Source organism: Myxocyprinus asiaticus, chromosome 33 (assembly GCF_019703515.2).
Source record: "Myxocyprinus asiaticus isolate MX2 ecotype Aquarium Trade chromosome 33, UBuf_Myxa_2, whole genome shotgun sequence".
NCBI lineage: Eukaryota > Metazoa > Chordata > Actinopteri > Cypriniformes > Catostomidae > Myxocyprinus > Myxocyprinus asiaticus.
In genome coordinates this window covers 23,374,560-23,398,938 of record NC_059376.1, presented here as the reverse complement: position 1 = coordinate 23,398,938, position 24,379 = coordinate 23,374,560, and the positions used below count along the sequence as shown (strand labels likewise).

General features: G+C 36.0%; 1 protein-coding gene across 2 annotated transcripts in view; it reads left to right on the top strand.

Annotated features, from left to right (window-relative positions):
• LOC127424244 (serine-rich coiled-coil domain-containing protein 1-like) overlaps positions 1-24,379 on the top strand; it is a 121,876-nt gene that overhangs the window by 83,475 nt on the left and 14,022 nt on the right. The window contains exon 10 of one of the 2 annotated variants that reach the window (XM_051669250.1): positions 1,701-1,739. The exons of the other annotated variant lie outside the window; for it this stretch is intronic. Coding sequence (XP_051525210.1) covers positions 1,701-1,703 — 3 coding nt within the window. The 3' untranslated portion in view covers positions 1,704-1,739. The remainder of the gene's footprint in view (positions 1-1,700; positions 1,740-24,379) is intronic. 2 annotated transcript variants of the gene reach the window in all.

Below are 24,379 nucleotides of genomic sequence, written 5' to 3'. Positions count from 1 at the left end.
ATCTCTAAGATAACGTTACCTAGTGTTGCAGTTTGTTGTCACTGTTGAATAGAGGAAGAGAAGCACCGAGGGAGCTCTCTCTCAGGAGCGCAGATAAACGACACATCCTTTGGATTTTCCCAGCAAAACCGACCCACTCCCTTAGCATGAAAATCAGTCTACAGGCTTGAATAGGCAACCTAGAAAGTCTGGGTAGGGCTCATTTTTTAAGTTGCATTACAAGCTGTTCACACATTGAAACAAAATGCATTAACTAATGTCATCATATAGAACCAAATTGTAAAATGTTAACAAAATAATAAAGAAAAGAAAAATAGATACATTGATAAAATATTTTTTTCAATCCTTTACAACCCGCCTTAATTAAACATCAAGATAACAATGGATGTCCCTTAGAAATTTAGTGTGTTAAATAATATCACCAAACACTCACGCCCTAAAATATTAAAAATAAAGTAAAAACTAAATATATAAAAAAAACTAAAACTAATCTTAAATTAGAAAACATGCTTAAAAAAAAAAAAAAATGAAAATGAACAGTCATGGAATGAAAACTAAACTGCTGTAAATTGAAATGACAGATTGAGGAAGGACACTCAGTCTTTCGCTGTGATGTTGCAATACAGGCCTTACCATTGCCTACATGAACTGCAACACCAGAAATCAATGAATATATTAATTTACACGAGTTGCAGGGTTCACACTGTCTTCATCTGGATTTCTTGCCATGAGATGGGAAATAATTTATGGACCAGCCTTACGTCTGTGTTCTTTTATTAAAGCTTGTGGCAGATTACCATTTTTTTGCAGTTGTTTCAAATTCCCTTGTTATTCTTGGCAGTAAAATATACTTGAGTTTCTCTTTTTCTTCGTCCACACCACAGTGTGACAGGCACCCACCCACAGCCTTCTCTAGCATCTCCTGCTTCACTTCCCAATCTCTCCATCTCTCTGTCAGACTGCAGAACTGAAGCCTGTTCCTGCTCAAACACATTTTCAAACACGTTCTCCAACTTCTGTTTTGCTCATTACTATTTTATTAACCTGTAAAACAATCTAGATAATAGGATGAACAAATGTAGGAATTACAGATTTGATTTCTCTCTCTCTCACTCTCTCTCTCTCTCTCTCACCCACTTTCTCATATATATTTATATATAATTAGCTCCCTGTGGCATGTAATTAGATCTATGAAATTTTCCTTTGTTTAGTGAAGATTAGTGCTGCTGGTTCCCCTTTTAAAATACCATTTGCCATTTCCATATTATCTTAATTTAATTCTAAATCTCAATGCCTTTTAGTTTTGAAGATGTTATCTCAAATTAGTGCTTGGTTGTTGAAAATTGCTTAAACCTAGTTTTGTTGACCTCATGTACCTGACATTTTGTCTAGCATTTATATGAAACGTATTCAGAAATATTGTGTATGACTGAATTATATCCACTGCAGCCTCATTTCCCACCCTGCTGCCCATCACCAGAGCTTAATTTATTACCATCTAATGTTTTTATGTTGTTTGTACATACACAAGCTAATGCACCACCATATCTGCAAACTGCCACAAGCCATTGTTTTTGGTTAGTATAAACCTTTTCTCTCCACTTCACTGAATTTACTTTCTGTCATTTGTACACATCATGTTCATCTGTCTCCTTGTTGTTTTGTTCTCCCCTCTCCCCTTTTTCCTCCCATGGGTGCAGTAAGCAGCAGCAGCAGCCCACGTTGGCAGCACATTGCAGGTAGGGTGTCTCACTGTGTACAGCAGCTCTGTCTCTAATCAAAGGCAGACAGCTTTTCCCCACCAATTCTCACCTTGGCTAATTGAGGGAAACCACAGAGCTTTTAAATTGCATCAACAAATAATCACACGCAAATGTCTTAATTGCTGTGGAGCTGTTTACGAAATTACCTTGATTGTTGCGTGGTAATTTTATCAGCGCTGTCCTAATCGTCTCTGTTGGCGACATGTTGATTGCTTGCTTTATTTTAATCCACACATGCAGATTCATGGCTGGCTGTGCTTTTCTGAAATCAGGTGGTATTTCTTTGGCGAAATGCTTTGCAGTGTATTTTGGCAATTTTTCTGTAAGACTCTTGTTTCACAAAAAATGCAAATCAGACCCTGCACTGTATGCAAGACATTGCTGTAATCTAGCAAAAAGTGGCTACTTTGAAGAAGCCAAAATATAAGAGTTTTGAGTTGTTTAACATTCTGTTTTGGTCATTACATAGTTGTCATTCTTTCATTTGTGTTTCTATTGGTTTGATGACAAACGTGGAAAATAGTAAAAATAAAATCATTCATTACATTAATGGTATTAAACATTTTGACATAATGTAATGGACATAATATAAAATATTCTAATTAATTGCAATTGCATATTTTCAATATTTGCTTTTTGACACCGTGTCAAGTTTTGAGTCTCAAGATGCCTGCGTTTTGTTCCATTCTGTTGCTCCTTGTCTAGCTCTTAGGAAAGCAAGAACAACTCAAATTGGTATTTTTTTTTGTGCGAAATGCTTGGAATTGTATTTTGGAAATTTTTCGTGCAACTCTTTTGCCATGATGCTGCAGACTCTCTTGTTCAGATTGTCACAAAAAATGCAAATCAGAACCTGAACTGTAAACATGACATTGAGCATTGTAGTTAAACATGACAGAAAAGCAAGATGTGTATATGCAACACAAGAGTCATTTAAAACACAGATTTGTTGGGAGATATGTGTGAAATCGAGGAAGACTTAGATATACATATTTATAGAGCAAGCCTCCAACACTGTTACAAAAAAAAATGTCAATAAGCTGCAAATCACACCTATATTTATTTCTGCCTGCTATATCTGCCTCTTGTAGTGGGTGCACAGTGGGTGCAGGAAAAATTAGACCTACAGTAGCTGCTTTGCTTTTTGCATTTTTGTGTTGTTTTAAGCTGAGAAAATATTCTGTCCCTGTAATAGTTACTGTGCTTATGGTGTAGTGTGCTCTGTTGGGGTGGGAATCAGCAGGGACCTGGCATTATAATATTATATCAATATCTGGGTTGTGATACGATAATATTGTGATTTTTATGTTTAGTGTATTGTAATTTAAAACTGTGATATATTGCAGTATTTTCGACCTAGTCTCAGAATGAACATTAACAAATTTTTTGCAAACTGACTTTTTCGTCACAGTTTCCTGGTAAAATGAACACTAGAGGCGCTACAACAACTGTACGCTTTATTCCCTTTCACACAAATCACAACTACAACATCTGATTATGACTTTTATAAACACTCATTTTTCACACTGTTCCTCACACACTGCTATGTTATGATATCAAAACACTTTTACTATAAAGCATCACTTGAAAAACGATATATTTTAATGCTTGTGTTACAGAATCGCCTACATTTACACACTTATCCCAGTGTGATTTACTTGCGCAGTAGCTCACCTAATAGAGTGTTGGACTTAAGACTCTGAAGTATGCGGTTTGAGACCTGTCAAGCACACAAGTTGACACGTGAGACGAGAGTGTCATAGAAGTGACATGAGATGACATGGTTGCTTCAGAAAATGTGCTTTTCATTTCTCATTTTCTTTTTGGATACTATCAGTTTAGGCATTGGTTTAGGGTAAGTACTGTATGTGTTTTGTTCACCTCTCATTTGATTTGAGATCACTATTGGTTAGGATCGCTTTTGACGCCCCCGGTGGACATTTCACTGAGAAACTGCAGCCAAATTTGTAATAAGGCACCTAATTTTGTTTTGCAAAAATGTTGCCACAGTCACATAATGAAACCAGGCTGAATATTTTACTCACTTGTTTCTTATTCTTCATTGGACTGAAGTGCTTTGTGTAACGTGCTGAACATCCTGCTTTACTTTATGGAGTAGAGCCATTGAAGTAGCATAGAGCATAGGCTCATCAGTGTCAGTAAAAAAAAAAAAAAAAAAATTGACATGAGGGAATAGTGTACCTTGGTTTCAGTGCATATAAAATTGCACAAACCTTTCCAATCTGGAGGATTTTGCTGTACGGAGGATCTGAACAGGCATCTTTTAAAATGAAGCAAGTTATTGACTGAGTTTGCATTTTGGTTGAATAGAAATAATTGAGTGTTTGTTGACCTAATGCCTTAGTACCCTTCATCACCTCACATATTTGTTTGAGTGGTGGTCAATCTTTTTCCCCCAAAAAAATATTATGTGAAAAATGTAACTACAAAGATTGATTCTTGGCCCAAGAATATCAGTAAAATATTATGAGGTAAAATATTCAGACTCGAGTCGCACTTAAGTCGAAAAAAAAAAACCCTCGCGCCTTGATTCGGACTCGTAAACAATTGACTTGAGACTTGACTTGGACTTGAGATCAGAGTCTCATAAAAACACATTCATTAGCATGCTTAAATGCATTTTTTTAACATTCCTTGAACAGGACAAATGTCTGGATAGAGTGAAGAGGTGCCGCTCACTCTCCCTGTGAGCTGTCTGGCTCATTCGTGCAGATCGTTTATTTCTTTAGTAGGTAAGGCTCAGTGTTGGGTAAGTTACTCTAAAAAAAAAATAAATAAATAAAAATTAATTACTAACTGTTAATTATATCTTCTACAGTGTAATTAGATTACTGCACTAATTACTCTGTCTGAAAAGTAATTTCATTACTTATTACTAATTACTCAACCAGATTAAAAATACAAGGATAGACATAAAATTGTTCTTTTAATTCTTTCAAATAAATCATATAAATGTAAATAAATTATTCATGAACTGGCCAAAGAATTTAAGGGGGCTGCATTAAATTAGAAAACATTTTACATTATACATTTTAACATTAGACGTTAAATTTTGATTTAAAATTCACAATTGTTTTATATAGAATTGTTCTGTAGTCTATCCAGTATTTAAGACATTTACATCAGAAGTAACTGTAATTAAATTACTGAAAAATTAAGAGTAATCCCTTTACTTTTCCCCTATGAAAAAGTAATTTAATTACAGTAATTAATTACTTAGTAAAGCATTACACCCAACACTAATACAGCTGATTCAAAAGAACCGACACAATAGAATGACTCGGTAATTAATTGAAATCTTCGCTTCGGCACGACTGCATCATCTAAACACCATTTATCATAACTTTGGATTCAAAAACCTTCAATATAATCAATAAACGGAATGCTGTATGTAAAACATGTGGGATGAACATCAAAGGTGCTAGCACTACTACACTGAACTTCATGAGACACCAGAAAAGTTGAGTCAGGCTTTTATGCTGTGAAAACAAATGTTTTTCTGGCTATGTGAGCAAAAATGCAAATACCCTTCAAACGTCATAATGATCCCTATTGCTTGATTTTAATCCTGCTGCGCTTTTTTCTACACCATTTACAAGGTTCGCACAAAGCCCTTTTAAGTGCTTGAATTTGTCTTTTAGAAATTTAAGAACTGGAATACCTGGAAAATCACCTTGTTTTGTTGAAAAGTGCTTGGAATGAAAACAGACAATTTCTTCTGTGCATGCGTGTCCAGCAAAGTTGAAATCCCGCACTCCACTTACATTGAATAATATGCCTTTTAATATTGTTTCTGTTCTTTACAGTCAGATAAAAAAAGTAAGAAGAAATATACATTTTAATCACACATAATACAGACAGATGTGATAAAAAAAAAATAGAAAAAGAAATAGAAATCAAAGGCTTTACTCTCGTTAATAAACGAACTGTAACATCTGTGCGAGTGTGTGAGATGCACGTTAAACTCTTAAAGTGACAGTACCATTTTAGTGTTTGTTATACAAATGAATGTCAACTTTGTTATTACTTGTAACTAGTATTATTTCAAACAGTGACACCTCATATCAGGTTATATACTTTTATAAAAATAAATGTGATTATAATAATGATGACAAACATATTATTAAAAAATAAATCGTACACTATTGCTTTTTCTGCAACTGATAAACCTGAATATAGTCCACTATTTTAAGGCATATTTGTTTGTGATCTTTTCTTATAGAGAAAGGTATATGAGAAACTCTTATTATTTAAACTTTTAGCATATATATATTGTGTATTAAAGAACATTATTTTGATAAGAAATTGTAATGTGCAGTTTGCTCAAACACAAAAAAACAACACCACAATTTTCTGTCATACTTTGTCATTTAAGTGTGATTATATTGAATCATGAACCTCATATCGTATATCGAACCGAATCGTGAGATAACAGTACTGTCCCATCCCCACTTATAAAGGTTTAAGACTTGTTTTAAATGTTAAAAGTCTATAATGCAGTCGTTGTTCACTGTCTGCAGGTTCACTGAATTCACCAGAGCAAAGAAAGCTATGAAATACTATGACATTTTGAAATTAATTGTTTATTGATTTTTATTTTTATTTTTTTTAACTGTATAAAAACAAAGTGAAATCTTATGTACTTTATTAGAAAAGTTTGAATAAATAAAAAACAATCCCTAGAAGTAATCAGTTTTAATATTTCAAAATTGAATTAGCCTTATACAGAGTTTATTAAACTAACCCGCTGAAGATAAAGAACTGTTGCCGAAAAATAACTTAAGACTTGACTTGGACTCTATGGCAGGGACTTGTGAACATGTCTGCTCAATGATCTTGACCAAACCAAGTGCACAAATCCTCTGTCAGTGTTATTTCAGTGTCACTGGATGGAAGAATATATTGAATTACTGTTGACTTTTAGAAGATTGTGTAGAGGTATAGTACAGAGACACCTGTTCCATAAATTTAGAAAGTTGCTCATGAGTCCTGCTAGCTGGTAGTCTTTTATGGAGAGATGTCAATATTTGGTCTCTCTTGATCCACGACATGTACCCCTCTCCACAGGTAAAACACCAAACCACAGAAATTAGTGCTGCTAAAAATTCTTTACGATCTTTAGATTTTTACGATACTCTCACTGTCAAAGCTCAAGGGCACAAGTAATGGAATCACGTTTATGATATCAGAAACTTGGCTTTTGGTATAAAAAATGGGTAGAAAATTTGTATTGTTGTGTACTGTTCTAAGAGACAAAAGAAAATAAGCAATGATCTTGTGGTATTGCACTAATGCTGTACATAGTTTTAGACATTTTCCCCAGGTAGGATGACTGACAGAGTTTTTCATCCCTAGTGGAAGCATGACAAATATGGATGTGACATTGATGTAATAGTTGACTTAAAGGGAGCAAAGTGACTTGCAGTCATGCATTTAAGTGAATATCTAAAAGACTTTGGACAGAAGTGATTGTGAGTGCCTTTTTGTCAAGTTAAATAGTATCAAATACTATTATATCAAATATCATGTGTCAGTCATCTTCGATGATAACTTTTTTCTGTGTGTGGTGGTATATTATGAAATATTGATGTCAAATTAGTGACATGTTGTATAGAAATGTTTTAAATCGCCAGTAATGATATAGAGTGTTGCTGAACAAATACACTGCACAGTAATTTACTGTGACTTTTGATGGAGGACCATTCACTCATTCATTCAATACAGTTTAAAAACATCACAGGTGGCACCTCAGAAAGTTGGTGGAGAGAATGCCAAGAGTTTGCAGAGCTGCAATTTAGTCAAATGGTGGCTACTTTTAAGAAGCTAAAATATTAAATAATTTTAGCATTATTTTGGTTACTATATAATGCCAATACTTTCCATTTGTGGTTTTGCATACTTTTGATGACTTTATTATTATTCTAAAATGTATAAAATAATGATAATAAATGAGTAGGCATGCCGAACCTTTGCCAGGTGGTGTTTATAATAAGTATTTAGTAGAGTACTATGGGCAAAATGTCCAAAGTGGGCTCACATTGACTGGTCCAATCACAATGGAGATTTATTTCTTTATAGAATACTTGAGATCTTATTAAAATGCCAAATATGATTGAAATGAAAAGGAAACGGTCCAGGTGCACCCTTTTCTAAAGTAGTTATTTTGAATAAGTGTTATCTTAATTTGTTACTCAAAAGTGTTTGCATTAGTTGGCAAATAAGGGCAATAGTTATAGTGCAAAATATACATTATCACTATAACCCCCTGGGGGCCCCTTACCCCACATGGGTTAAAAGGTCCCCTCGCCACTTTTTCACCTTTTTTTTTTAATGCATTTTAATTCAAACAACCTTCTTTTATTAATTATTTTCACACAATATATTTTGCTCCATCATTACTCAATAAAAAATAAATCTTTTCTTTATTGTTTTATACATTTTGTGACCAGAAAAAAGCACATATTCATTAAGGTGTGCCTTTAGCCCCATTGTACACTAATAATAATTGCCCCCATCTTTACCTAGGACTTGTCCTCAGATTTTATTGGACAAATGCTATTCGAGATATTTACTGTAAGAGGATGTTGTCATCATTAAATTAAAACTTAACAAGTGACAGATGGGTTTCCATACTGTCCGTACCACCATTGAGGACATTGTCTCTTTCCAGGGACATTACTTTTAATCAACCTCAATTGAACTGTTGAGGGCCTGCACTGATGTAGTAAAACTAGATTTTTTATTTATATACAAAGTGGTTCCTTTTAAGAGGAGAAAAAATGTAAGCCCCCACATAAATCATTCAAAGGATGGCTCTAGAAGTAATTGATTTTGTGTGAGTTGTTTTAGATGAAGCCCATATCAATCCAGTAAAATGAAAAATGTGCATCGAGCCTTTTTGCCCAGGGCGTTTTTTCTCATGTATGCATACAGTATATGTATATAATCGCCTTACCCATTTGGCTGAAGGGAAAACTGCTGAAAAGCAAGCTTAACTTTACATGACTTATCAAGTATGGCAGTTCCTCACTGATGATCCCTGAAATTGCTTGCACAATCACATGCGTATGCTTTAGGAACAAAACATTGAGTTATTAGCCTCTGTCCTTATGCAAAATATTCCGGTGCTGCTTATTTATGAATTCAGCATTTTTTTTGTGCTTTTTATTATTACTTTTAAATTGCCAAGATCACCTTGTAGATCCCTTGTGTATCTCATTTATTTCTTAGTGAGGTTAAGTCTAAATTACACAGCCTTTTGTTGTTGTTGTTAATGCATCTTTCTAACTTCCTGGACCATATCAAAGGGATAGTTCACCCAAAAATAAGAAATTCTGTCATTATTTACTCAGCCTCGTATTGTTCCAAACCCATATGACTTTCTTCTATGGAACAAAAGAATTGGATTATTTGAGGAATGTTGATGCTGCTCTTTTTTTCTCTCTCCGTAAAACTGAAGTAAAAGTGGACTGAGGCATTCTGCTTAACCTCTGCTTTTGTGTTCTTCTGAAGAAAGTAAGTCATACAGGTTTGGAACAACATGAGGTTGAATATAGGATGACATATTTTTTGCTTGAACTATCCCTTTAACACTGCCTCAAAAAAAAAAAAAAAAAAAAAAAAATCAAGCTTGTACACCAGCTCCAACTTCTTCATCTCTTCTTTCTTCACTAGTCCTTCAAATCTACCCAAATGTATTCTTGCCCAGAGATGTAGTGTGTGTTTTAAACAAACAGCTGTGCTGGATACCTGTCTCCATATGGATCCTATTAAAACCTCACGCAGCCATCTGTAGCTTAACCATGCCTTGATATCTCAAAACCACTTCCCTCAGCTCTGCTCTAGTTTGTCTTGTGAGTCTGCCACGATCCTCTTGCACGTTAGATTGTACGCAGGGAGGTGTGGCCTGCCTCTATCGGAATACTTCCATGTCTCTTATGAATTTTGATTAGTCTGAGAAGGTTAGCTTAAGGAACTTTACATTTACATGCTGGGTTTAAAAAGGATTAGGGCGAGTGCTTGGTTCCTGCCTTGACCCGTAATCTAGTCTTCCCATTTATAGAACACGACCTGCTGCTCGCTCCATACTGCTCTGAATGCGTGCCAGTATCTTACGAGACCAGTCATGTATGATTCACTCCTGATATGGACATGCATTTCAGTGCATCAATATTTAAATTTTTCTTATAGACCCATATGTGTCTAGGTGTAGTGAAGCTTCACTGATTGTGGTGCAAGACAGGGTGCCCCCTGATGATGCATTCTGACAGTTATTTGTTAAAATTAAAGGGATAGTTCACCCAAAAATGAAAATTCTGTCATTATTTATACATTGTCATGTCCATGTTCCAAATAGGTTTGACATTCTTCCGTGGAACACAAAAGGAAATGTTAGGCAGAATCTTAGGGACTGACAGCCTCAATCACTATTCACTTTCATAGCATCTTGTTTCCATAAAGAGAATGATAACTGAGGCTAACATTCTGCTTATAGAGAGAGTTCACCCAAAAATGAAAATTCATTCATTATTTACTCACCCTCCTCTTGTTCCAAACCAATATGACTTTCAGTACACAAAGGGAGGAATTTTACTCATTTCTGCACAGTGATTTCATACAATGGCAGTGGATGGTGACCACCTCTTCAAACAAAAACAAAAATACGCAGAAGTAAAATTCACAAGTCTAATACATTTTTAGAAGAGGTGGTCACCATCCACTGCCATTGTATGACATTACTGAGCAGAACATTTTGCCTTTGTGTACCAAAAAAGAAAGTCATATTGGTTTAGAGCAAGATGAGGGTGAGTAAATAATTAATGAATTAAAAATTTTGGGTGAACTATCCATTTAACATCTCCTTTTGTGTTCTATGGAATAAAGTCATACAGGTTTGGAATGACATGAGGGTGAAAAAATGATGATGAAAATGAAAATGCTGATTTTCATTTTTGGATGATTTATTGATGATAATATTTATTGAAAGTTTATTGTTACGCTGAGATGTGGCTTTGGAAAATGAACTATGGTTTAATAGTGTGATTTTTAGATGGGCCTTTAAAAAAAAATCTATTTTTGTTTGCATGGTGTTCTCAGACACCAGTGTGTTGGCTTCCTTAGAAACATGTTGTCTGTCATAGATTATTTTTTCTTTTATTTGCCCTATAATGCTGAAAATGTTGAATGAAACATGAAAACACATCAGATTTTTGTTGTTGTTGTTTCCTATTAAATATTCAAGTAATGACTGCTATTTATAGCTCAAGAAATCAAGAACTCATTAGCTCAAATCAGAAATGTGGAACAAAGTTGTCGAACTGTACTTGTGTGACGATTAACTCATGACAATACATTGCTGAATTTTTTTTTAAGCATCGTAATTGGAAAAACTCTGCAATCCACATATTCATCAAAACCAAGATTTTAGGTTTATTCATCTCTTAGAATATGCACACAAGAGAAAGTGAGACTGGGGCAGTCCAGGGCTTGAATCAGAGTGGAATTGTGGCTGAGTTGTTTCTTTGAGAGGAATCTGCTTTTAATGACCTGTCCAAGCCAGTATGCTTTTTTCTGTAGATGCCTATAGCCTTTAGAACACTAAGGGCTAGAGAAAAAGATTTGCAGCTATGGATAGCACCTTGAGCATTTTCTGGTTTCACTTTGCACTTGACCTAGTTACCTTTGAGTCTGGCTTAGATAATATGGCACAAAATGTGCATAGAATTTGACTGTAAATGTAGTTAGCTCTTTAATGAATCCAGATGGGATGTCTCTGTTTGTTAAACATTATTAGTGGCTTTTATGGAAATTAGAAATTTTAATGTAACATCATTTGAAACATTTACTTCAAAGATATAGAACTGAACTCAACATGAATATTAAATGGAATATAATTTTTTTTTTTCAAAAGTTATGCTTTAATTGGAAATTAAATTAGATGTGTTTCATTAAGTCAACTTAGAATATAGTCCTGTCCAAAGCTTCATCTTTTTTTATAGAACTACTGAAAATAGAACTACATTGTCTGAAATCATATGTTTGTATCCAGTTAAACGCAATCTAACGTAATCTAAAAAGCAGTTAAAGTGTTTTGGGGCTTAAATCAAAGTAAAGCACACATTATCTTGGGGACATCACAGAAGTTGTTAGATACTTGATTAGAAAATTGAAGAAAATGCCAAAGTAGATAGTAGATCAGATTCTTGATCTTCTTTGAATATTGTGTATGTTCACGAAAGATTATGTCAGAAGTACGAGATGACAAATAGATTATATCTGTATCGTCCTAGAGCATGTTTAATCACTTCAGACTAGATGTAGATTTCTCAGTGCTCATTGAAACAAACGTTTGTACATTTCCTCCCAGCACCATTCTCCAACTGGTCAGGGTCTATTTTAATTTGGACTATATTACATACATTCTTCCTCTAATTATGTTTCAAGTAAAAAAATAAATAACACAGATTTTGATTTATTTTGTTACAGACTGTGTTGCTTATTAAGTTCACATTACAGGCACATGAAGCTAAATGAACAAGTGTGAGGTTTTATTGCATCAGGATTTTATTCAGTGTCCTTGAGCGCATCATTAGCACAATATATTACTTTCGAATGCTGTGTTGAAATGGATAGAGCTGCTGAGAAAGTTGTTTACCTCCAGAATTCCTCTATTTTGTACTGTATATGTGACAGAAGATTTTTACTGTACAGAATAAGATGTGGGAAGCAGGGAAATGCAAACAATCATTGGAATTTGAAGCAATGTCCTCCTCTGATACGACATGATTTAATAAATTTTATGAATTCCCGTTCTGGGAAATTAAGCTGTTAGCACAGGTTCAAGAATGGTCTTTTTGTGTTGTATAGGGCTTCCATGCGCAGCCATCCTATATGTTAGATGTGCACCCTATGCATAGTCATCCCCTACTCAGTATCGCTAATTGATGCTACATCTTTCTAACTGTTACCTGTGTGTGTGCTGGAATAAATTTAAAAAGTAACCTGTACCAGAAAATATGTAAATAATAAGCATTATTTTCACTTGGATAAAACAGTGCCATTTTTCTGGTATTCTAATATATATAAACAAATATATAATAAAATTATATACTTTTTATTTTTTATTTTATTTTTTCAGTAGTCAGTAAATTTACGGCCAAATTCCTACAGCAATCTACTGCAATTCTTAAATACAGTAGTTTGCTGTTAAAAATCTTGCATTCTCACAAGAGCAGGCTCACTGTGAAGTGACTAGTTTTATGGTAAATAGCTGTTCTGTGCAAGGCATTAGGGGAAAATGAACATTTAAAATCATGATATCATCTTGGTGAAAGCTATAGTGACATTTTGAAATGTATATTTTAACCCCCCCATGTTTGTGGCACATGGTTAGTGTTCATGATGTTTCTGACCAACACCTCTGTACTTTATCATCTCACATCAGCCTTCACTTGTCTGTCTAATGAGAGGTCAAATAAAACAAAATCAACCTTAGAAGCAATGTACATATTAAATGTACAACTTTGCCAGGATTGAACAGTGTATTTTGTATGAAAAAAAAAACAACAACAATCTGTACACAGTAAAATAACAGTATAGCACTGCATTGTTGGTTATAATGGTGAAATACCCATAAGCCTTTGTGCTTAAGTATTAAGTAATAAGTATGTATGCTTTGGCAAATGAATTGGAGCTACAAAAAAAAAAAAAAAAAAAAGAAAAGAAAAAAAAACGTACAAAATTATTTATTCAGACTTAATAGAAGTCTTAGTTAAATTAGTGTTGTTGTTTTGTTATCAATAGTTGTGTTTTGATTGAAGTCACCATTATGGTGATTAGTGATCTCTTGAGCTGGCACCTTGGACCTTCTTTATTATTATTCTATTATGTTCTTCCAGCCAGTCAATTTACGTTTAAGTAAAAGACAAGTTGTTGCACTGTGCTACTTGGAAGACAAAACCCAAGGTCAGCCTGAATGTCTGATTGCAAATGGCACTATATGTGGCAATAGTGATGCATTACACATAAAAGCAAAAACAATAAAGGATATTTCAGCAAAATTATATCAGCAAATTGAGTGTTTGATGTTTTTGATGAATTTACAGCATAACTCGAATTTGATGAAGTTACAGCATTACTCAAGTTGTTATCAAGACACACAGATATCAACTCTCGGCATACAAAATGCAACAGTGGTGACAATTAACAAACATACTTTTAGGTAAATAAGTAAGAGCTGAATATTAAAATCCAAGTAACTTAGACTACAATAAAAACAACATCAAAATAAACCAGTAAATAGTAATTTCTTCATGCCGCAGTGCATGCTGGGAACTTAGCTGTAAATTTCAACAACAGTAGATAGTATGTAATTTGACAGCTATATGCTGCTAAATTACAGTTGTATACTGTAGCTGTAAAAACAGTATCTAGCTGTTAATTTCAGCAACAGCAAGACACCGTTAATTTTACAGTAACATGCTGGCAACCTGCTAGTTCTTTACTTTTTTTTGACGGGAAAATCTTTAAGAGTGTGGGTTTCGGAAGTATTTTTCCCATTCGTTTCATCCATAGACTTTTCATAAAATCCTCTGTAAAAGAGTTGTAAGTCATGAACCAAACCAACCAGCTCCAAGGTAAATCACAACATCACAAATTTTGTTTTGAAGCAAAAAATATTTGAAAATCAAACAAAAAGACAAAGGTACAAGAGTGTATACTTACTGTCTTTCACAAGGGCACAGATTATAATCTCATGAAGCATTGCGAATGATGTCACTGAATAGAAACGATGGGAATATATTAAACTATTGATTTTAGGTTGTTGATTATAAGTATAGAAACAATATATTTTATGTTTATTGCAATATATTCCACTATGTACAAATAGATAGTAGAAGTAGTTTAAGGGTGAAGAGACACCAAATTGATTACATCATTCACAGTCCGTCATGGGCGGTCGCTCAGAGGCATGTATTGTGGGCTTGGTTGTCCTTTGTTCTCTGATTTGTGAAGCTTTCTCTGCTGGACTATGGATAATGTAGTTGTTTACCATGAATTCCTTTATCAAACATGATTTTAAAACAATGAAGTTGAAATAATTCAGATGGATAACTTCAACGAAAGCATATAATCTCGATGAACAACCTTTGATCTTGCAGTAGGTCTGTCTTTAAAGTTATCGTTGAAAATCAATTCACCTACGGGAACAATTAATGGGATTTTTACTTCCGGAACCAGACTGCTGTGCTCATAATTCTTCAGTCATGGCTTACTTGCTAAACTGGATGGGATTTTAAATAACCTGGTAAACCACATTTGAAGAACAGATCCATTTAAAACCACATTTTGAAGACATCTTACACAATACATTAGGTCTTTTGCAATAATAGAGCTGTTATTACAGATGATACATTGCTTTTTCTCTATATTTTTCTATATAACAGAATATATCTATATCTGTATTATTGCTTTTTCTCTCTTTTTCTTCATATTGTGGCCCAATTTTCAATTTTCCTTTGAAATTACATGATTGCGAATTCCCGTTCCAGGAAAAGACACTGTTATGTTTCTGTATGTTTCTGGGAATGCTCTTCTTGTGTTGAAAAGGGTGTCAATTAAAGGTGTGCTGATATAATAACATATTGATATATCACAATACTTTTCTGATTATATCGTATTGATACTTTAGATCCCTGTTATAATATTTTTATTCATCTATTTGTATATTCATATAATGTAGACCTGCAAATTCACAATTTCTCTAATAGACATGCTGGGTCTCTCTCACGCGCTCTCAACAGTTTTAGTCGGATTTCAATTATGATAATGTGATCATGCATTGTGATGTATTGAATCTCTACATATGTATTGCAGTGTCTTGAGGTGGTTGCCGATACCATGGTGTGCATACACCTTTCTATAGTTGGATAGCTTCCGTGGCTTCCGATGTTTGGTCATCCCCCACTCAGCATTGCTAATTGATGCAGCATCCTGCTGATTCATACCTGTATGTGCTAGCATGTGTCCAGTCATGGCTCTGTGCCAAGGGATGGGTTGCATATCCATCACTACTCTTCATTGAGTGATCAGGGACCAGCTGAGGGACCAGATGCAGGACACCTCAGGTTCATTAGTCTTACCAAAGTAGGGCAGGTGCGGTGTGAGCACCCAAGTCCCTCTTCTGTACTGTATCTTCTTTGCGAGGCTCAGGGTATGACAGGCGTGACTCATACAACACAATGGCCATTTTTGCATAGGCCAGGGTCTTTCCTGCTCTCTGCTAAATGGACCCGGTCACCATTTCAGTTGATGGAACCCCCGGCTGTTAAATATTGGGGGTTCCCTGCCATGTGCTGTGAATATTTTGTCTCTCAGATACTGAGGGCCGCAACCCTTTGAATCTCATAACAATTTACAGCAACATGAATGAACAGAGCTAAAACATTAATATTAATGAAAAATTCCTTCTGCACATTCGGAAATGCCTTGAGGTGCAAATTGTTAAAATGTTTTGCCAACAGATATGGAAAATTAATATGCAGACAAAGAAAATCTGATAACAGTGAATATTCTTTGCTTTTTTGTTTTATGTGGAGAGTCTTCAATGAGACAAGCTACCCACACATTTTCATTAAAGAAATATTCTGTGTTCAGTACAAGTTAAGCTCAATCGAAAGCATTTGTGGCATAATTTGTGGCAAAAATGACTGCAGCCAGTGCTAGGAAATGCTGTAGAACAACTTCCGGCAGAAGTCCCACCCACATTTGTTTCCCCAGTAAGACCCTCAGGAAAAAGGTGCATAGTCTGAATCGACTTAAGCGGGCATAGACGGTGTGAGTTCTGACACTTGGGAGGTCATTGAGCCCCTGCACACATTACGAGTCAGTTTGTCTGAAAATCGTACAGGTGCAATCGTACACGACACGACTTTACGACCTGGTGAATTCCGAAGCAATCGCACAAATTTTTGTGCTATTTATCATTATTAGACATAAAGCCAGAGGAGGACATTGTTTTCATTCCTTGTAGCTTGCGATTTAGAAATAAAAAAGAAGACTGGCATGGCCAAAGGCTGCATTAGCTGACAACTCAAAAAAAAAGAAAAAGAAAAAATATATATATACACTACCATTCAAATGTTTGGGGTCACTTGCCTGAAATGATTCTCATGATCTTAAAAACCTTTTGATCGGAAGGCATATGTTTAAATGTTTGAAATTAGTTTTGTAGACAAAAATATAATTGTGCCAACATATTAATTTATTTAATTACAAAACTAACATTTTATAAAAAAATTAATTAAAAAAAGTTTTTGAAATGGATGACTTGGACCGAATAATTAAGAAAAGCAGCCACGAAGTGCCCAGCATATAGATGGGAACTCCTTAAATACTGTTTAACAAGCATCCCAGGGTGATACCTCAAGAAGTTGGTTGAGAAAATGTCTTGAGTACATTTCTGCAAAATCTAGGCAAAGTGTGGCCACTTTGAAGATGCTAAAATATGACACAGTTTTGATTTATTTTGGATTTTTTTTATTCACAACATTATTCCATATTTGTGATGACTTTAGTATTATTCTAAAATGTGAAAAAAATAAATATATATATATATATATATATATATATATATATATATATATATATATATATGGATAATTAGTACAAATGCTGTCTGACATTTGACAGATTCAGATTTCGAAGGGAGGCTTTGATTTCATGACTGCATACATCAATCATAACATCAGTGTGTTGCTGCCAGTTACTGCATGACAATAAAGTGCACAAAATTGACAAGATTAAAAAGTGCAAAATTCATGCACCGTTTCTGATGGTTATACTTGGATTTAATCTAGATGTAGGCTACGTCCTTCTCATCTGTATCACTACTTGCATGTTGATAGCAGACATTCTACGGAAGATCCATGAGGTCTTGTCCATGTAAATGCACTTTAAAGCCGTATGTAGCAAAGCTTAAAAATCTTGTTTTAGTGCAGCTGTTGATTGAGAGGTAGAACTTTCAACCTAGTTTTCTAAGTAGTGTAGAAAACCTTGTTTTCACCAGACTCACTCTTGGGGAGTTAAACAAATCTATCACATATCCACTATCGTGTATATACAATTAGAACAGATGCTATCCACCTTATTCCTACATTCCGTGATTCTTTGCGCTAAATGTGGGAGGTACTTCTGCTAAGAAGTAAACACAGTTGTAGTTGCATCGTACATTTATTAATTTTTTCGGTGCGGTGTTGATCATTCTTTTATTCTTCTAGATGTGTGAGCACTGCCTGACAGAGCTTAATAAGAACAATATACGGATAGCCGTTCCATCTTTAATAGAGGTTTGGGGGGACGATTAAAAGAAGTGGCCTCAGGATGTATGTAGAGCTACGAACCGCACGTTATCCCTGAGCTCTGTAAGGACATCGTAACGTGTTCTAGCCGAAACCACTTGAGCAAAACATAACACAATATTCACTAAGACCTTGTTTATAGCTGGTATTTGTTTTGTTTAATGATTCAAAATAAAATGACTCGCATCTCAACACGTCTCTGTTTATTAACTGATCACACATTACATGTTAGTCTTGTACATCTGTTTCTCAAACTATTTGTAACATTTGCTGCAACACAGTGCCATCTACTAGATTCTTGAAGAACAACAGGTATTGTAATTAATGCACATCATCACAGTATTAAGATGTATCTCGGGTGATCCGATCACATGTGGTCAGGCAAGACACATCGCTGTTGGTTGCACAAATGCATCTCCTGTGAGCACTTGTGATTGGTTTTTGAGGGGAGGGTTTCATGATGGCATATATCATCACTACATCATACATTAATAAACCAGAAAAATGTCACAAAAGACAAAGAAACTTGGAAAAATGGTGCATCAGGTACAGCTCAAATTTCAACTACTGTAAGTGCACACAAAGACACTGAAGAAGATCCGTAAAGATCTCGTACATGTATATGTAAGCTATTTTTCAATTTTTATGATCGGACAGTTATTTCCTTTTAAAGCCATGTGTCACCAGAGTCATGAACAGTTTAAACACTTGATTTAACGCAGCAGTTGACTGACAGATATGGAGTGGCACTTTGCTGCATCCCGGACGGTGTTTACAGCATTTCAAATGTGTTTTTGCCTCTCTATGTGTTTTTTGTGATTCGACCACAAAAGGTTTTGCACCCCATTTACACCTGTATATTGTGCTGATCACTTGTCATTGGATCATCCGAATCACATCCTATTACCAGCTGAAAATAGCGTCTAAATGACCGCTGCCTACATTAGCGAATGCTACAGAACGATATCCATCAGATGTGCATCCCTTATCTGTTTCCCCAGTAAGACCCCGAAGAATAAGGTGGATACCCCCCTAAATAATGCAGTAGAACTGAAACGAATGCAAGAATGACGAATAAAACAGACCATGACGTCCATCAGAGTGATAAAGATTGTTTCCAAGCACAACCTGTATGGCAAATGATTTGTTTGATGAACAGAGAACATCATGGCATTTCTGTAGAATCCTTCCCAGTGATGTGGTCGTGAATAATATGGGAAAACACAGTTTTAACACGACCATTTTCTCCAAATGTGTAAAAGCTTCATGAACACTCAGTTTACATTGATCGTGTGAGTTGTAACACCTTCTCTTGATTGGTCAACTTCAGGTAGATCGGCAAATCGGCCCAAATTTTTTAAACATCTTTAAAAATTATCGGGAGGTCATGAGCTGCTCGTAAACAACTTGGCTCCGCTCGTAATTCCTTTCACACGATGAGAGCTATGACCACACAAGCACCCACGTTTTCCACGTGATCTCTCCCGACTGGAAAAAATCGGTCGGGAGCTTGCACGACAGCCAAAAATCGCACCGTGTATGCCCGCCATAATTTATTAGTAACTGATGTCGGCTGGTCAAACATACCGCTCAGGAAAGAGGCGCATTCTGTCTCCTAGAGATGAACATAGTTTGGTGCAAAAAGTGCAGATCAATCTCAGAACAACAGCAAAGGACCTTGTGAAGATCCTGGAGGAACAGGTAGACAAGTATCTATATCCACAGTAAAACGAGTTCTATATCGACAAAACCTGAAATGTTGCTCAGCAAGGAAGAAGCCACTGCCCCAAAACCGCCATTAAAAAAGCCAGACTACAGTTTGCAAGTGCACATGAGGACAAAGATCTTACTTTTTGGAGAAATGTCCTCTGGTCTGATGAAACAAAATGACCATAATGACCATTGTTATGTTTGGAGGAAAAAGGGTGAGGCTTGCAAGCCGAAGATCCACTTTTATCCCCTTTTCTCCCAATTTGGAATGACCAATTCCCACTACTTATTCAGTCCTCGTGGTGGCGTGGTTACTCACCGCAATCTGGGTGGCGGTGGACAAGCCTCAGTTGTCTCCGCTTCTGAGACCGTCAATCCACGCATCTAATCACGTGGCTCACGTGGAGGCTCATGCTACTCTCTGTGATCCACGCACAACTTACCATGCACCCCATCGTGACCATGAGGAGGTTACCCCATGTGACTCTACCCTCCCTAGCAACCGGGCCAGTTTGGTTGCTCAGGAGACCTGGATTCGAACTCGCAACTTGCTGAGCTACACAGGCCCTGACATTTCACATTCTTAAAATAAAGTAGTGATCCTAACTGACCTAAGACAGGCAATGTTTTCTACAATTAAATGTCAGGGCTTGTGAAAAATTTAAATGTATTTGGCTAAGGTGTATGTAAACTTCTGACTTAAACTGTATGCTTGCACACAAACAGATGAAAACATCAGTCATAGTACAGCGTAGTGGTAGTACAGCATTTTAAAGTTCCCTATTCAGAGTATTTTGCCTTTACAAAATTATTTTATGCAGCCAGTTTAAAAATTCTGTCCCATCATGACAATATTGTTCTAACAAAGACCGCTGTCAAACTCCTCTCCTCCCATGCCCATCAAATGATGTTTCATCACACTCGTAGTAAAAACATTCAGTCAGTGAACAGAATAATTATTACACAGCAAACAGGGTTTCAAATTTCATATATGTTCACAGATAGACAGATAGATTTAAAGTTAATAAATGATTCATGAAAGAATACTTTTGTTTTACTCACAGACTTTATTTGTGCACAGCATAATTACAACAGATGTGGCTTATTTGTTGCTTATTTTTCATGAAACACAAACATTATATGAATTTTTTTATAGATGATTACTTAAAGTAGACTCTCTCGATTAAAATAATTCTGAAAACACCATGATACGGTGTGTAAATCCTGAGGGAATCTCCATGGAGTGTGTCTGACATGCTTCTGAACGGCTGAATGCCTGCCAGTTGCAACATTTGTCATGAAACACTAAACTACATTTTCTGAGATGTTACCTGGTATGTATGTGTTACACATGATAGAAGACAAAGTATCCATTATTTTAAGACAAAAGTGATTAATTTAGGGATTTTTTGCACTATTTTCATCTTCAGGTTTAAAATCAACATCGAGTCAATGTCACACGATGTGATGTGTCCCTGTACTATGGTGCATCGTCACGTCATCAGTGTCTCATAAATATTAATGAGACTGTGTGGCCTTATCCTGTGAGAACGGGCTGTCTCATGATTATTCATTAAACCACATGACCAGCGCTTCAAACTCTCAAGAGCCTCGGTGTCAGTTGACAGTTGATTGTACCAACGCAAGTACCCCCCACCGCGTGCTGCTGACAGAGGGACAGGATAGTCTTTCAATCATTGCCAAAACCTTTTAAATTTTCAAGCAGCATGCATTTATTAACATGAGTGTTTTGAGATATGCGGTGAGGTGGACTGTCTCTGACTGGGGCTTATTTGAGATGCGGTTTACATCGATTGTCCCAGACACACAAACCCTGTCCGTCCGTCCGTGTTAACCGATCTAAGCACTTATATTTGTGAATCAACATCTTGGAATAAGTCTCAAAAGTTAAGTATAAAAAACACCGCCTGCACACCACTAGCAAAACCGCCTGCAATTTGCCACTTTCCGCGTGCCTCTAATTGAAAATGAACTAGACACTTGTGCTTGCCGCATCCCGTGTGAAACGGCCTTTATTCACAGGTGTGACTTATCTGGGTTTTTTTTTTTTCTCTCAACAACGTGATTTTGACTAGGTGTGACTTTTATTCAGGTGCGACTTTTTCCAAAAAATACGGTCATGGGGTTTCACTTCGATTCAAAAGAGATTTTTGTAAATGCAGAATGATTTCATTTGATTCTTTAAACTCAACAGCGAAACTATTTCAGACTGTTTTTTTGCACCAAAAGTAGACCACATGGGCCGTTTGGAATATAATAAAATCAGTACACTTCTACAGTAAAGAGTGTACTGTAGAAGTGTATAACTAATTAAAAGTATTATGTAATTACTAATTATTTATGAAAATAAATTTTTATTCAAAGCATATTTTTTTTACCAAGTATGTAGATAAAATACAATCCCAAAATCACAAACTAATTTCATTAAGTTACTTCTGGACAACCTCAAGGCCACATGTGCAATTAAAGAAAAAGAGAAAAGCAATATCAACTAGATAACTTAAACATAGCACAGCAACATTGTCGTAACCAATAGCAGCTGGTTTGGGAGTTTGGGACAGGACTATCTGTTTGTCCAACCATTGGATGACAGAGAAGGGATTGTTTGGGAAATGGTCATTATTTTTCCACTTCACATTCAAGTATACATTTTTATTCTTTACACTGATCAAAGATGAGACCAAGTGCATGAAGTTGCTGGCAGTTACAGGGCGCAGGTGTACAAGGATCACTGTCCAGATTCGTCTCCCTTTGTCCCATCTTGCTGTCCTCTTTCTTTTCTCCCTCCTGCACCTCTTCATGGTCTGTCAGTAGGTACAATAGTGGTAATTAATAAGGGCTGTGTGTTGAGCAGGACTTGCATGTGTGTGAGGAGCTGACAGCAGAGGCCCTGACTGTAGAGCCCTCAAGGTGAGTTAGATATGAGAGAGGCTTCCACAGGGCCAAACTTCCCTTCATTCACACAATCACCCAACGGCGAGTGTCATTTGACAGCTCTGCCCAGGGTAGCCATGAAGGACAGAGTGTTCTCGTCTTTTCTATGCTTCGCCGCCGACCCCCGGCGCACTACCCTCCCTCTTCTCTACCAGCAGTGCATGAGAATTTTGCCCAACGCTTTGTGCCCTCTGTGAGTTCCTTGAAGCCAAACATTTTGAGTAATCTAGACAGCCTCTTATAATTTCAGTTGAAAGCTGTGCCATCTCTTTGTATTCCCAGTCATTTTTCTGTGAAAAATTTGTTTATTTGGCTGAAGAAATTTGAGCTCACGAAGTAACATAATAAAGCAATATCACCCGAGCAACGAGTGATGTTACAGTCACACTGATGTTCAGTATAAGAGCACAATTGTGAGTGTGATATTGCTGTTTTATACAACAGTTAGTTATGGTCCTCGAATCTGATTGGATGAGAGATGCTCCACGAGTACTGATGTCTCACACCATCAGCACTCAGATGCTTCACTGTTTGTATCACTCCACTTGTGTTCATGGCATTCTAAACTAAAGTGTATGAGAGCAGCGCAGATAAGAACAGCTAGATGAGTGTCTTTTCATTTATCCCTGTGACATTAGAGGTTTAGCTGACAAAAGACCATTTTTATGTGTTATGAACAAGTTAAGTTTGACGTGCAATGAGTCAGCGCACGTCAGTCAGCTAGCATTTTCTTTGAAGTCATCGGCATTGTCTCTCACTCCATTATTGCTCGGATTACTACTACTATTACTACATCACAGCTGGGAAATACAGTTGAACTAACAGCTTCAGCATTAAGGCATAACACAGCAGAGAGACACAACTGACTGTGTAATTGGATACCTGATACTATTGGATACCAGAGTGTCCACATTGGGAAATGTAAACATTCATCATGGCGGAGGAGAGTATGCACCAGCTACCACGAAATACTTGCGGTAGCCAGTTATTGGAGCTTGCAGTCCAATAAATTATTAGAAACAGCCCAAGTCATCCTTACTAGTTCTAAAGTGATGTTTTCAAATTAGTAATGGAAGTTTGTACATATCTTTTTAACTAGCAATGGAAGATCCTGATCCGTAGCGTAAGAAAGTAGTTCCATGCACAAATGCTTTTTTGTGACAGTCCTTAGTTTTTCCTCATTTTTTATTTACTTGTTTGATAAACTGTTGTATAAAAGCAATATCACACTTGCAATCATGCTCTATGGCCATAAATCAGCACGGCTGTGATTTCCTGCAAAATTTTAAATAGAGTCCACGTAAGACCTATTATGCGTCTCCCATTCCTCTTCAGTACGAAACACACACTGCTGAATTGTGGGTTTTCTTGTCAAAGTCATTCACTTGCGGCTGAATCACAGCTATGCTGATGTATGGCCATACATCGCTCTTGCTTGTGTGATATTGCTTTAATACAACTGTTCTATAAACAAGATGTTAAAATTGAGTAACTTGAGACAAATTTTGGCCATTTCGTACTTTAAATGTTTTCTCCACCAATGAAAATTATTTCAAAAGAAGTCAAAGCATA